Genomic DNA, 15,735 nt, shown 5'->3' with positions numbered 1-15,735 from the left:
ATGCATTAAAATTGGAAGTAATCGTGTTGCCTTGATCGAAGGTTACTGATGGTATTTGTGGTGAGTTTTGTGGCGATTATAGAATCCGCAAGAGTCTCTTTTATACTTAAAGCTCAACGGTCACAGGAAATTTTAGAAAATTACATTTAAAAACATGTGTTTGCTTCAAAGTATACTACTGTGACTAATAAGATACCCTAACACATAGAATTGTATTACATTATGAAATTTTGGGGGAAAATTGACATAGAAATTTCATTTCAAGGAGAAAGAAGATTAGACTTTTAAGGGAAAATTACTGACTTTTAAGGGAAGTTTATTCTTAAATGGATGATGGTGGATATCAAATCAATATGGTTTTTACATTCCTTAGGATACATTTAGAAGAGTACAGTAACACACATTTAAAAATGTCTAGATCAACAATTAACAGGAAAATGCATCTTTAAAATTCTTTAAGCTTAAGATGAAAAATTTGAGATGTCAACTTAAAAATGGGCCTAGGGGAACGTAGTTTTTAAAAAAATTTTAGGAAATATGATAGTAAAATGTTTGAAGACCTTTATATTTTATTATATTATTATATTTTATTTGTTTTATTTTATTGCTATTAATTTCGAACACAAAGGGAGGGCACTGTCTTTCTTAACTGCTTTTCTTTCTCTGAAGCACAGGATTTAATTGGTTGGTATTTTACTTATGTCGTACTTTTTGCTAATTTAACCTTTAAATGAAAAACATGAATGTCTTTCATGCGCCAGATTCAGTGCCAGGTGTACCAGAAGAGACACCAGGTCCTCCTTTCATGAAGGTCCAGCTTCGAATCTGTGCTTTAGAAACTGAATTATGATTCAGGAACTTCAGCAAGCAAATAAAAAAGTGTGGCAATGGAGGTAGTGATGACACTGATTCAGTTAAATGACACAACGGCAGTATTCTAAGTGTGACACTGATATTCTCGCTTCTTATGGGTTCTGTGGCTTCTCTAAGGCTAATATCCTTATTTGTCAAAATTAAATATGCTGAAAAGACTGCTGAAATTGGGGCAGAGAGCTTTGATTTCTTCTTTGATTGGGTTTTTTTATAAAGAGCATTGGTATTCCATGGAGTCTGTATGAAAAATGGTATTAACATTACGCTGTCATTGTGTGATCCTGGGCAGTAAACTCTCAGAGTGGTGGCTTCATTTGTTTACTGTTAGATGTCTGCATTTATGATTTGGGAGATTAAGTTGATACATATTTTAGGAATATCCAGAACTGAGACTGGAACAGATTAGCTCAGCCTGATAGATTAATGTTCTAGACACTTGTCAGTTCTTTATTATTGTACTGTGCTAATTTACTAATGTGATTAAATACTATTTGAGAGGTGTGAGACCCCATAATTCCTATGTGCTGAATTCAACGTTTTGCATAATTTCTCTTAATTCATTTTTGAATAGCTTAAAAGTTGTGCCTTACATAATAAAGAAATTGTTTGTTAAAGTGAATGACCTCAGAACAGTTTTGTTTTTCCCCCTAGGTGAAAAGAAATGGATTATCTCAGACAGTTAGCCAGGAGGAAAGAAAGAGACAAGAGGTACGTTTTCTTCCAAGAAGATGCTTTAGAGCTTTGAAGAATGCATGTGCTTTAACCTACTATGTACACTTGTCCACATGTTTTCCTTTGAAAATGTGTAAAATGAATACATGTATAAAAAGAACAAAATGAGTTCTTTCTACAAAAGAAGTATGTGATCATTGTCAAATAAAACTACACATAAGCCCCCAGAAAAGAAAATTTGAAAATATCCCAACATTAATTTAAACAACAAAGCATCTGGTCCAGATAGTTAAACTGGAAGGAATATGTTGAAAAATGAAACAGACTTTAGATCCTGGAAGTGAAAAACGCTGTTAGTGGAAAAATTGGTGAAATCTGAATGAAGTATATACATTTGTCTATAGACAGAATGTAATGTACCCTGGTTAGGGGAAGATGGATTGAATGAAACACAGGAACTCTGAACCCTCTTTGCAAGATTTCTATAAATCTAAAATTATACCAAGCTAAAACTTCACTTAATAAAAAATAAGACAGATAATAATAGGGTTTTACAATTTGAAGTTTAAATAAATGCAGTTTTAAGAAAATTTCTCATTGTAATAATATTGGGAAGTTCTCAGAGCAATCTCCTCCTGTCTTATTCATGTTAGTATGGATATATATAAGTGTATACATTAATTCCACAGAGGGCATGAGGTATCCTTTTTTTATTTCGTTGGCATGGAATAATGCAAAAATATAAAAGCACATTATAGTGCCATTTTTTTTATGTTAAAAAAAAGAAGAGTACATAACATTGGTGTACCAATCACTGACAATTAACAAATGTATTACATTTATAATTATTTTTCATATTTTTAAAGTAAAAAAAATAAGACTTTCAATAAAGTAAGTTTCCTCCTAAGTTTCATTCCCTTGTTCTCCACCCCAGAAGCAACTATAATTATGAATTGATGTATTCCTTCCAATCTGTGTTTTTAAATCATGTAGTACATATATTCATATACATATACCTGTTTGTGTGTTAAAATATAGATAAATGATGATTGTGAACATATTTTTTGGTTACTCACTTTTTTATAAAGTTTAGTTAATTAAAGACAATTGTTGGTAAAGTTACATAGGTTTCAGGTGTACAGTTCTGTAATACATCATTTATATATCACATTTACTCACTTTTTATATTCAACATTGTTTTTGAGATGTATCCTTGTTAAAACATATCAGTCTAGATCATTCATTCAAACCACTATATAATATTCCATTCTATACCACCTTTTTTAAAATCTACATGGTAGACAGGTGATATGCTTTTTTCTTTATTGTTAATATTTTGGCATAAACAGTGTTTCTCTCCTTCTGGACAAATTCAAGAGCTTCTCTACGGTCCTAATTCCATTTGAACATTTCTAGTTTCTTTTTACCTTTTCTATTTAAACCTATCCTAGTTCCCTTATGTTTTGAAAATATTTATTCAGATTTGTGATATAAAAAAGTAATGACAGCAGCAAATTTAACCTTAGAGTTCCTCTCTATTTCTATATAGCTATTTTTACCAAGTGTAATCTGGTTTGTTTTTAAGTAGTTGATGGCTCAATTGCAGGGTGTTTTAATAATTATTATATTAAACCTATTATATTAAACTACCGCTTAGTCATCTTTTCCTGTGATCTGTTCTGTATAGTTCATTGTATCTTTTTGTTCAAATCTTAGTGTTTTTTATTTGATTATAAAAGCATTTCTTTACTTTTGAAAATATTTTATGTCATTCCAAGGTGCCATATCCATCAACAACTTGAAATCCATTATTTTTGGTTAGGAAGTAACAATCTTCTTTAATTTGCATTACATTTTCTGGAGATGATCATTGATAAGTGTGTAATAGAATTACACAAAGATACAGGTTAGGTAAGACTTAAAGTTCTTACTCTTTACTCTTTAGATAGTTATATCACTTGAAATCCCTGGAGCACAGCCAAGGCTAGACCAGCAGATTAAAGTAAGATTTCCCTAAAAGTTTATGGATGTTAAAAAGGGAGGTGACTATTGAGATTAGCACCACTAATCTGATTTACAAACATGGCCCACCCACCGGCAGCTGGGCATCTGTCTGTGCCTGCCCTGCCCCCATCTGCCCTGCCCCCACCCCGCCTCAGCAGTGACACAGGAAGTTATGGGAAGAATCCTCTTCTGGGCCAAGGGCTTGAGGGGAAGAGCCCTGGAGGCCAAGGTGATGATGGCAGTGTTACTAGGGAGGTCTCCGGGAAGGATGTCAATCTCAGGCCTGCAAGGTTGTTCACCTCCCCTCCCTGAGCAGGAATTCTCCCTGAGTTGCCATTCTTGGAGGATCTGAAGTTGGTTTTGTTAAGGAGCTAGATGAATTCCTTACACAGGGTGTTGCTGTCCATCCACCTATGTGGACTGGCATTTCATCTAATGAACTCTTATCGGGAAAACCACTGTGTGCCTGACACCAAGAGTTTTTGCAGAGGGTCCTTCGCTTCTTCTTGAGACACCGGTGAGAGCAGAGATGGTGGCTTGTTGAACAGACAGAGTTACTTTCAATTCATATGAGTTTATATAAAAGAATTCCTGTGGCTGATAAGAACCTTTTAAGGGTAGGTACAGTCATGCTCTCTTAATACACCCAGAATATTTGCTGTTGTTGACTGCCAATTAGGCAGATTAAAGCAGAGGGTGAGAAAGGACCCACATGAGAGAGGAAAGAAGGAATGTATTTGTGAGAAATTTTTTCTGAATCCCAAGTGATGTCCATATATCCTCACTGTCCCAGAGCAGCATACTTTGAAAGCAGGGGTGGAGGAGATGACCCCAAAGGTTAATTAATGTGACACTGAGATTTTATGACATGGCCTAGCTTCCTTCCATAGATTCCACTCCTTGCCAAGCATGACCTCGGGATGCAATCTCTAGTCATCGAAATGCTTTCATTTGTTCATATTTACACTATGGGCCGTGACTCTATTTCTCAAGATTTGGGTATGAGTGCCTCATATAAAGACAGTAGTTTGGGGATGCAGTTTTCTTAATGCTAATCTTTTTGTATTTTTCAAGGTATTATGGCGTTCTTATAGTAGAATTGTGAGAGCTGTATTTAGTTCTTCAATTAAAGGAATTAATATTACATTTCTTTTTCCTTCTTACCAGGCTATCTTTGAAGTCATATCCTCTGAACATTCATATTTACTCAGCTTGGAGATCTTGATACGAATGTTTAAAAATTCTAAAGAACTGAGCGATACGATGACCAAAACAGAGAACCACCATCTTTTCTCCAATATTACAGACGTCTGTGAGGCAAGCAAAAAGTAAGTTTAGTTCAGTTTGTCTTTGGTCATATCAACACAACACATTACTTACTAAGAAACATTTGTGTTATCCCAAAAGGAAGACATTTAGAGATCTGAAGTCTCTCATTCACTCAGTTGGCTTTCATCTTTATTTCTTGAAATAAATTATAGATATGTTTTAGTTGTTGATGTATAAACAGATGCTAAGTGTGTAATTAATTGTTACAGCAGACAATTATTTCTAAGGTCTCTTCATTCCTTTTCTTTCCCCACTTCTTCTCCTTACTCTTTTGCTATTATCCTTCCTTTTTAATTATGCCAATAATATAACGACACTTAGTTGGGAAAGAAAAAAGTAATTTACAATGATACCATTCAAATACAAAAATTATTTTTGTTTACATTTTTATATTCTTGTCTTTGTTCATCTATGTAAATATTATTTTTAAAATGTAGTGATCCTAATTATAGTGATCATAATGATTTCTGTAGGTTTTCCCAATTTAATATTCCATAACACAATTGGAAGAGTTTTCCATGTCATTTTTGTTTTTTTAAATTTTTTATTGGGGAATGTTGGGGAACAGTGTGTTTTTCTAGGTTTTTTTTAAATGAGTGCAGGAGCTTGGTATACCTGTGGTGACCTCTTATATCCTTCCAAGTGAATTATTCAGTCTGTACTGGAACTATGTGCCAGCAGCATACTAAATTGAACCATATGAAGTTGCTGTTTTGGTAGGTCAAAATAGATTGAATATTGGCAATTTTATGTGGTTAGGTCAAAGATGGGTTTACTGTACAACTAATAACGCATAAGCTTCAAGGCTCTTCACTTGCAAGGGCACTTTTCCGTATTTGCTTTGTGCCTACTTTTTACTTAAACAGACGGCCTGCAAATTGTACAGTCTTCAGGTCCCACAGAGACTGAATCTGTCTCTGGTATGAGTGAGTATTCCTTTTGAGTCTGGACATTGCTCTTTTGTCACTTCAGGGCAGAGCCCCATAGACAGTGATGATAACATGTTGGTGTCTGCTGGCTCCATCACTGTGTACAGGTAGATTTTTCTTTTGAGCTCTAAGATTGAATATCCATGCTGAACAGATTAGCATGTGAGTGAGGGCTACGTCAGAGAGCTGGAAATTGGGGTCAGATCACTGAACTCTCCAAATATTTTATGATAGTGGCGCAGCTTCAGAAGCCAGATTCTGGCACAAGAAAAGATCCGGGCAATCTTGTTGTTGACATGGATACTTAAAAATGTTTGGAGGACCGGCTGGGCCTTAGGGAACAGCGGGCCGGTGGTGTGCAGGTGGTGATGCATACTCCCCCTTGGGAGTCCTCTTTCAGAAGTTGGGTTATTGCCTGTGGTCATTCCATTGGTCCTTTTGGTACCAGTCTTGCCAGTTTTGGTAAAAGAAATGAAACTTTCTTTTCTCCTTTCAGTGAGTAGGGCAGAACAAAAGCCTTAGATGGTGTGTCCTTATTCAAAAGGTATTTAGCTTTCAAAGTGAGTCTCTTTCATTTTAACTTGTACTGTGGTTGAATGAAAACAAAGCTCCAAATTAGCACCATCACTGTCAAGAACTGTTATTGTTTTCATAACTGTAAAGTGTACGTCATGATTTTAATTAGAATATGTTTCTTGAAAACCATGGTTGCATGTTTTTACTCCATTGTGGGATTGTACTTTGAATCAGATGGCCATCAGTCAGCTTCTCGCAGTGTATCCATGGCTCCAGAGAAAGCTGTTAGTAAATTCTGATTATCGAGTAACGACGGTTCTTCTTGACCTGAGGATGCTTTGAGTCCTTGGCCCTGACAGCACCGCTCTTCTGTCTGCATAGTCAGGGGATGGGACTCCAGCAGTCTCTTCTCCTCTGGTACCTGATTAACTTTGAGCAGGTTGCTACTTCAGCTCATTTCTTATCTATAAAATGGGGATAAAAAATCCATCATTGGTTAATCCTGAAATAAGTCATTTCATTTAAATTATAGATTCAAATTTGATTTTAATTTCTATCATTTACACAATTTAGATCTTTTATGATTTTGTTTAAACATTTTCATTTCTATAGTAGCTTATAGGAAGACGCTGTCCTGAACCTTTTTTCCTAGTTTGTATTCAAAACAAAACTCAGAAACTTCTCAGCCTCCATTAAAAGATAAAGAAATTTCCTCTCCTTGTTTTTTCTTTTTTTAATTTCAAATGCAATGCTTTAATTTGGATAGCTGCCTATGTGATATTTGATCTGTTGTAATACATTTCAACTAAGAATGTTCAGCTTCTTCCTGATAATCATGAGTGTATCATAATAACTTGTATTACACAAGTTTATTTGATTTAGTTTGAAACACTCATTTCAGATACAGCCTTTTTAAAATACAAAGTGCTCAGGTTTGCAAAGCCCATTTATTATGTAATGCCTGTTTGTTGAACTTCAGCATTTAATCTCCAAGAGTGACTCAAGTGGTAACTATTTAATGTGCTACCCATGAAAGAGTTTACAGTCCTAATAAAATGTAAGATAAAATCTTGAACAAAACAAATGGTCAGTGGCTGAAGTAGGTATTACTGATTGTGCGTGGCATTGTTAAGTGTGGTATTATCAGGATTAACTCCATTGTTTTACCGAATGAAAATTTATAGCTACAGGTGATGGGATATTTAGTGTAGGTTGAGGTCAGAATATGCTTGACCTTCAAGTTAATAATATGGCATCTGGTCCCCTTTATTGTGGCTCAGATTCTTCACTGATTGCCCATAAATAACACTAAGCAGCCCTTATGTAAGATGACATTATTTGAAAAGAGGCAGGGACAAGATCATTCTGGTTCGGGGAATGTGCTTGTTTATCAGTGGTATGTCCGTGGTATGTCCCTACTAAATTCTTTTCTTCTTTATAAAAATTGTTCCTTTCAGTCAACACTTACCGAATCTCTTACTTTGTAGGCTGCCTGGGTTCTAGAGCATATCAGCTAATGGCACCTGCTCACTGGCTGCTGGTCTTCAGGTGGCTGGTGGAAAATCCACAGTATGTTTGCAGAGGCATCCCAGAGCAGGCACTTGCCCTGAAATGGGCAAGTTTGGGTCAGGCTGGAGGTTGTGGGTTTAAGGGCCTATGGGAATAAAAGGGCCCTGGTGGGAATCAAAGGTGAGGATGAGAGTGGATGGTGAAGGTGTTTGTGTTCCCTGCTGAGGCGTTTTCACTGTTTCCTGAAGGCTTATGGAAACATTGAGCCATTAAGTAGAAGACTGACTTGGTGGCCGGGGAGGTAACAGTGTGGTATTTGCATTACTGAGAGAGTGAAGATGGTGAAAGATTTGAGGCCATTCCAGTAATGTAGCCAGAGATGATGGGAACCTGATAGGAGGAGGTTGAAAAGAAAGGACTTGAGGGATATTTAGAACATAGAAGACTTGGTGAGAAAGAGGGAGGAGTTTTGTCCGCCTTCCAGGCTTCTGCCTCGTTCACTGTGGATGGTGGTTGTGTTGGCCAGGATACAAGAGAAACAGGTTGGGGCTTAGTGATGGAGATAAGGAATTCAAATTTGGGCAAGTCTGAAGTGACTGTGGGGCAGGAGGGGAAGGGCGTGTAGTTGAAAGGAGAAAAATCAGATTGGCTAGCGATGTCGATTTCAGTCATATAGGTGGTTCTCAACACTGAAGGCTTAAGTGACATACTAGAGCTTGTAACAATAGTTTTGAAGTGGTAGAGGTGGTTGTGTTTACCCGCTAAGGGCATTTGGAAATGCATGTTTGGTTGCCCCTGGGACTTGGGGGCTCTACTGGCTTTAGTAGGTGGAGGCCAGAGGTGCCAGACGCTCTGCAGTTGGTATGATGTCCAACAGGCGTGAATTGTCCCATCCAATTCTAGTAGTGCCCTTCTTGGGTCAGAATTTTGGCACAGAAGCATCTAAGGAGCCTGTGGGTTGGGACAGAAATGAAGTAAATAAGATAAGAGCTGCGTGGACCTTTCTCAAGCTTCTTGGTTGTGGAGGCTTTGATTTCTCTTTAATGACTGACTTCCTGTTACCCTCTCTGTCTGTGCCATGGGCCCAGCCACTGTTTGCTTTGTAAGCTTCTTTAAAGGTGTATGTGGGGAGGTAGCTGGAATCCTACTGGTCTTACATTGGTCCCGTCCTACCGTGTTTCCCCAAAAATAAAACCTAGCCAGACCATCAGCTCTAATGCATCTTTTGGAGCAAAAATTAATATAAGACCCAGTCTTATATTAAAGACCCGGTATCATATCATATCATATCATATCATATCATATCATATCATATCATACTAAAACTATACTTGGGTTCAGTTTCTGCAAAACAAAATAAAAATATCCATCCTTCTGCTTTTGTGTCCTGAGGACCTGAATTTGTTCCCCACATACAATGAGTCACTAATGCCACATTCTCCACTTCCTGCTTGGTGTGGAAGAGTGAATTACAATAATAGTAAACATTCGGAATGGGACTCGCCCAATACTTGCTTTTCCAGAAGGTTTTTCCCCCTAGTTCTAAACACATTATATTAAAAATGAAATATGGGACACTGAGTACAGATTTAAATGCACACGCTTTAATATTATTTTATGTAATCCCTTCCTATTACAAAATAATGACATCTTACTCAAATACTGACACAATGTAGCTGTGTTGTGAAATGTGTTTTGTATTTGGTAATTAACATTCTAAACTTTAATGCCTTAATAACATACCTTCAAAAGTTTTACAGTATTAATATTAGCATTTCATCCTTCCTGACTAATTCTTAAAGCTAAATTTTAAAAGAGCAACGTATTAAATTTAACTAGTCCAGAGAATATGGAACTGTTTATGTTGTGGAACCTGTTTAATTTTTGTCCTAAAGTATGGCTTTTGCCATTGTTTTTCATTAGCAAATGTTCTTTCCTTACTCAATACACAATATAAGTTTACCACAGAATCTTTAGTAAATAGAGCAATTGCCTTATTTCCTTTAATATAACACAGAAACTTTATTCTTTCTAAAAGTAAACTTCTTCAGCTGACAGTTGAAAGAAAGGGACATTCAAAAGCTGTTTTTTGTGACATTCCTTGACTTTGTTCCGACAAAGACTTTCATTTGAAATTCACCTCAAATACTCTACAATAACGGGTATTTTAGTCCACCTTGTTCGACTTTTATCAATGATCAGTGTTTGAAGTAATAGTAAAAGAAATAAGTATTCATGTGCCATTTCAAGTAGAGAAATAGTCTCCAGATGTCTTAATAATAGGTTTCTGCAATAAAAGGATTCTGCAATCCTTTTAGTTAAGACTGCAGAAAAGATACCCCTGGTATCTGAAGGCTTGGTAAAAGCCGATGGGAGAGTCCACCAACTAAAGATGACTGATTACGTAGATACGTGGCTTCACATTTCCCTTCTGAAATCCCATTAAAAATGATGGGAAAGTCATTGCACAAATACTCAAGGGGAAAAAAAAAGGAAAAATAAAAGACAACAGCAACAACATTTTGGAAACTGAAAAACACTTGGATGCTTAGGAACTATTTCAGGCAATCTGAAAAAATGTAAACCGGTGAAGAAAGCCAAGAAAGGACCAGATGGAAACCCTAGAACCTGTAGAAGGTGCAGGAATTGACAACGATGCAGGGGTACAGGTGTGACTAAAAACAGGAGTTCTGTGAAAGCTCGTCTGAGAAGTAGTCAGAGCTCTTCAGCTCTGACTGTATCCTCTTCAGCTGTATCCCCTCTTCAGCTAGATGATGCCCCGCTTTACCTCAGCAGCAGGGAAAAATCGATAAACTCTGGACCTGAGGACCCAGGCACAAGGGAGAAAAAGGCTGCTGGACAAGGTGACTGTTGACGCATGAAGCCTTCTGCCCCCACTCTCCTTGGCAGCACTAGTAGCCAGGCGCATGTGGATACCCTTCACCCTATTTTTGTCAAATGGTGACTGGAGTAGTTTAAATTAAGTAAACATTTTATAATTGTTCAGCAACAATATTTATGTCCAAATATATTATCATCATTATCATGATTGAATTGTGCAGGAAGTAACAAGCTGAAGATGACAGCACAAATACATAACGCCTCAAACTTAAAAAAAAAAATCTCTTTCAGTAACACGGTAGGCAAGTAGTTATTAATTCTAAGTCTTAGTTGCTCCCTCAGTTTAATGGAGGTGAAAGTATAGCCAACCTCATAGGGTTGTTATGAGAATTAAATAATACATGTAAAGTGCTCAGCTTAGCATAGCACTACGTAAGCTCTCAAATAGCAATGCTTTTGTTGATATTATTACTGTCCTTTTGAGCATCTACATCGGATATTCTGAAATGTCTCTGAATTTTGTGTTGACTTTTGTGCGTGTGCCTGTTTCTGCCAGCACTGGTCTAAGACGAGATTAAAGAACAGGCCTTGTTTTATAAAGATTCGAGCACAATGATTTGCATGCCTATGCTTTTAGAAATGGTTTTTAAAGATGGCAAGTTTTACAGCATTGTAGTGATCCTCTTTATTTTGACAGTGAATGCAGTCAAAATAAATGGATTCTTCCCTAGTCATCAAGCATATTATTTGTGTTTTAGGTTAGGACTAAAACCTAAGCTGTTTGCTTCCTCCCAGCCTCGTGACTGGTAGAATCCTTGGATCATTGCTTCAGAACAGGCCTTGACGTGCTCCAGCTGCCAATTAGGCTGTTCTGGTTATTTTTCCGCAGACATTTGGGGCTACTACGTGCTTTTTTGCCTTTTTGCATTGCTTTTGCAAGCTCCAAGAAGAGTCTGTGGAGTTGGAGTTGTCACATGGAGATTTAAACTTGGATAGTGGTCCTGGTTGGGACAGATGAAAGTGTTACCAAGCTTAGCCATTAGCTGTTATCAATCTTGAACCAGGGTAGGATTTTGTGGAAAAAGAAACAATGGCTGGGGTTTAGTTGCAGTATTTCATCTGCATCGCATTTACAGCTGTGGATTTTGAACCATTACATGGATTTTTGACTGCCAGTTGTGAGTTAAACAAGCAGGACCACACAGTTTTTCTGGCTGGTGGAAACGATTTCAATGTAAACTTTGTGATCTAGCCAAGTTAAATCCAGTACTTGATTTAAGCACCAGGAAGACGGTTGATGAGTTAAGTTTCAAAAGTAAGCTTTTTTAAGCTTTCTGATTGCTGTTGATCAGCAGATGTCGCCTCTAACTGTTATTAGCATCTGGGTATCACTTTTGTGTTTTTCCAATACTTTCCTTGTTTCATCTGATTTAATCCTTTATAGCATCCTGTGAAGTACCAGCGTTTCCCTTTTTGCAGCTCAGGACACTGAGACCGAAATTAATTATGTGGATTTGCTTAATTAACTAATTACTTAATCTATTTATTTAAATGGAATTGAAACTAGTGAGTTTTTTGATTCTTCAGAATGCGTTCCTCTGGACCACTAATCCAAAAATACACGTATATTTAAAGTGCAGTTAAGGGTTCGGTCTAAAGAACTAAATTTCATTTTAGGCGTCTGTGAGGAGTTACCTATCTGGAACATTATTAGGATGTGCTCTTTTTGGTGTATATCACCCATGGGACTAGTCATGGAGCGTGATTAGACGCTTACCTCATATTTGACTGTCTTGACCTCTTAGAATGTGGGGACCTTAAAAGCAAAGAGCAGGTAGCTGGTTTTCTGACAGCCCTTTGGCACATCATAGACATCAGCATCTTGTCATTTCCCTGTGGCCATTGTTCCCTAAGGGAGGTATATTGTCCAGTGTCTTTATCATAAGCAGTCTCAGAATGGGTCTCCATGGTGGAAGTGGTGCAGTATTCGCCAGAAAGAAGCTAATTATAAAAGTGTCCTGTGGTTCCCATGTCATCAGATGCCCTAACATGCAACAATACAATAAACATGAAAAAGATATCCAAGTAGCTTATATTAAACTCCTTAGAATACTTTTACAGTCATTTGAGGAAGAAAAGGTTTGGAAAGTGCTGACTGAATTCAGATGATAACTTTCTGCTCCTTCGTCTGCAAAACCTGTTTCCAGCACAAACTTGCTCAGAGAATGAGTTTGCAAGCCTTCCTTAGGACTTAAATGAAAGAATTCTTTTCCCCTTAGGTGGTAATGTAAATACTGAACAACTTCATGGCAAAATATTTTAAGTTTTTTAAATGTCAACTTTGGGTAGAAGCTGTGAAAATAACGATTTTCTTAAAAAATTCTGAAATCACTTTCTATATGCTAAGAAAGGCAGGTGAATACTGCTTTAACTATTAATTCAGTGTATTATTACCACAATCTTGAGTCTAACTTTTTTTAAAGAATGTGGATTAACTCATACAAGCCTTTCAACTTTAGATTTTATAAGTATATTTATAGAAAAATATCTTGAGGAAAATGTGTATCATAAATGGTATTTGTTCAAGAACTTAACTGATACTTTATCTATACAGAGTTTTCTTTGGATTTCAAAAAGGTTTCGGGAAATGATTTGAACTTGGAAAAAAATTTGGTGGAGAGGTTCCATAGAAATGTCAAGATTGGTTAAAATTGACCTTGTCATTTGTGGGGGATTCAAACAAAGGTCCCTTTGTGGCAAGAAAACTTTCTCTGTATTGGCGGGTCATTGGATTTTCTTTTCTAGCAGAGAAGAGTGGTATGAACAACTGGAACAGGGCACAATAGCAGTGTTTGTGTTTATCTGCTGAAGCAGTCCTGTCATGTAACTCCTACTTCTTATTCTCTTGCAGCTTGTGTATATTTGATGCCCAACACTTAATTATACATATTTATGTATGTATTTGGGTATATAGGTAGATATCTCTGAAAAATCTGCTGGTAATAAGATGTTTTCCAAGACATCTGTGATAGCCATTCTCTCAAGTTGAAATTTTACTTGAGTCTATTCTAACGAACAGAGAGCAGGAAGACTAAGCCATGAAATTCTTCTATTGGATGTCAGTAAGTAGCATTAAGTTAAAGATCTTTGGGAGGACTTTAAAACAAAAAAATGCTGTATTAACAAATTTAGCTACCTTTCCTTTAATTTTGAAACATCTGATAGAGTCACTTGAGAATTCATCTTTTGCAGGTTTTAAAGCACATTATATATGGGCAAAGAGTTCAGTTCTCTTATTTGTGTTTATGCTGTCCCCGGGGTCACTGTAAGGAAGTGCCTCCAACTTGAACCTGTTTCTTTTTCTGTCTTCCTGGCCAATATCCTGGCCAACTTCCACAAAACAGCTTTTGTGATTAGAATGTAATTTTATTAATTTAGAATATCTGAATATCATTTTAATCCATTAATACATGTAGAGATCAGAATACCATTTTATAAACATTTCTGAGAGATACACAGTAGGTGATTTTCTGCTTGTTCCTCATGAAGTATCCTTTCCAACTTGGGGAGGGATGGGGGAAAGTGTAATTATGTAGACTCAAAACACTCTTCCCCCACATACTGTTGAATAAAACATACTCTTTTGGACTCTTTAAAGACCCTTGTATTCGGAAACTAGGATGTTGAAACTGGAGAAACGTTGGCTTGCTTTTGCCTGTTTTATTGCAGACTTTGCTGCCATGAACTAATTCCTAACTTTGACGACTAGTAAAAAATGATTACATTTCTCTGTCCTGAGGCTGGAGCAAGGAATCCTGGTCTCATCCTTAGGCAGATCTCTTCATTCCTCTGCACGTCAGCTCTTAAGTGAGTTTTCTGTCAGCACGAAGCTAATATTTATCAGAATAACAAAGGAATCTGAAACTAGGGCCCTGAGGTCCACGCCTGCTGTGAGTCTGTTATCACCAGCTCACCCTGGAGAATTACTTATTCAGATCAGTGCCTTTTCTAGACCTTATATTCTCCCCATGGCGTATGGTTGGGGAAAGTTGGTCTCACAGAGGGTGGGCTCAGAAGTCTGACTTACATTAGTGCCTGGATGTGGTAAGAGCCTTTTAGCAATGGTATGAAAAAATGTAGTTGTACACATTGCCAGTACTTTTCTTCTTAATGTGGGAAAGATTGGCTAGAGTAAGGATTTCAGTAACCTGCTAATAGGAGGATAATATATGAAAATGGTTTACTGAGAGTGAACATCTAAGCTATGAAAACCAGATGGGGCAGAGGGCACTAGAAACAAAGCTGACTTTTCCTTTCCTCGAGGAACCTTTGAACACCATATTTGAGGAAAACGTGGCATGACATTTTGATAATCTTAGTGGAGATTTTTTTTTTTTTTAACAAGCCTGGAATTGAGTTTTTTATTTTATTTATTTTTTTTTATTGGGGAATATTGGGGAACAGTGTGTTTCTCCAGGGCCCATCAGCTCCAAGTCAAGTCGTTGTCCTTCAGTCTAGTTGTGGGGGGCGCAGCTCAGTTCCAAGTCTAGTCGCCCCGTTTTTAATCTTTAGTTGCAGGGGGCGCAGCCCACCATCCTATGAGGGAGTTGTACCGGCAACCTTGTTGTTGAGAGCTCATGCTCTAACCAACTGAGCCATCCGGCCACCCTGGAATTGCGTTTTGAGGCAAAGTTTGACATGATAAAAAGCTGGACTTGTCCAGAAACTGCTTTGGTCCTTACAAACTGATGGCTTTTTTTCCTTGTGAGCTGTGTACATCCTCCTTGGCCTGGCTCACTTTTGATTCATCTAGAGGAAGCTACCCGGCTTTAATCCAAGAAACAGTGGACGATAGGTCCCGCCTACCATTGCCCAAAATATACACGGTGAAGAATTCAAATTGTGCCCAAGGCTGTGCAGTGAGAAGTCCCCAGTACAGCTGGTCTGTGGTGTAGCTGCTTGGGATGTGTTCTGCATATATAAGCAGGATTTAAAACATACAGTGATAGCCTGCTGCACACGCTCTTGTGCACCAGAATCTAGTTAACTTTTTCTTTTACTC

The 15,735-nt window shown here is 37.3% G+C and overlaps 1 protein-coding gene across 2 annotated transcripts in view; it reads left to right on the top strand.

The window, feature by feature from the left end:
* ARHGEF26 (Rho guanine nucleotide exchange factor 26) overlaps nucleotides 1-15,735 on the top strand; it is a 117,499-nt gene that overhangs the window by 24,292 nt on the left and 77,472 nt on the right. For both annotated transcript variants that reach the window (XM_033131354.1, XM_033131363.1), the window contains exons 5-6: nucleotides 1,525-1,581; nucleotides 4,717-4,877. In XM_033131354.1, the coding sequence (XP_032987245.1) occupies nucleotides 1,525-1,581; nucleotides 4,717-4,877 (218 nt within the window). The remainder of the gene's footprint in view (nucleotides 1-1,524; nucleotides 1,582-4,716; nucleotides 4,878-15,735) is intronic.

Source organism: Rhinolophus ferrumequinum, chromosome 2, assembly GCF_004115265.2.
Source record: "Rhinolophus ferrumequinum isolate MPI-CBG mRhiFer1 chromosome 2, mRhiFer1_v1.p, whole genome shotgun sequence".
Lineage (NCBI taxonomy): Eukaryota > Metazoa > Chordata > Mammalia > Chiroptera > Rhinolophidae > Rhinolophus > Rhinolophus ferrumequinum.
Note: the sequence above shows the minus strand (reverse complement) of the source record. Positions and strands in the feature narration are given on the sequence as shown.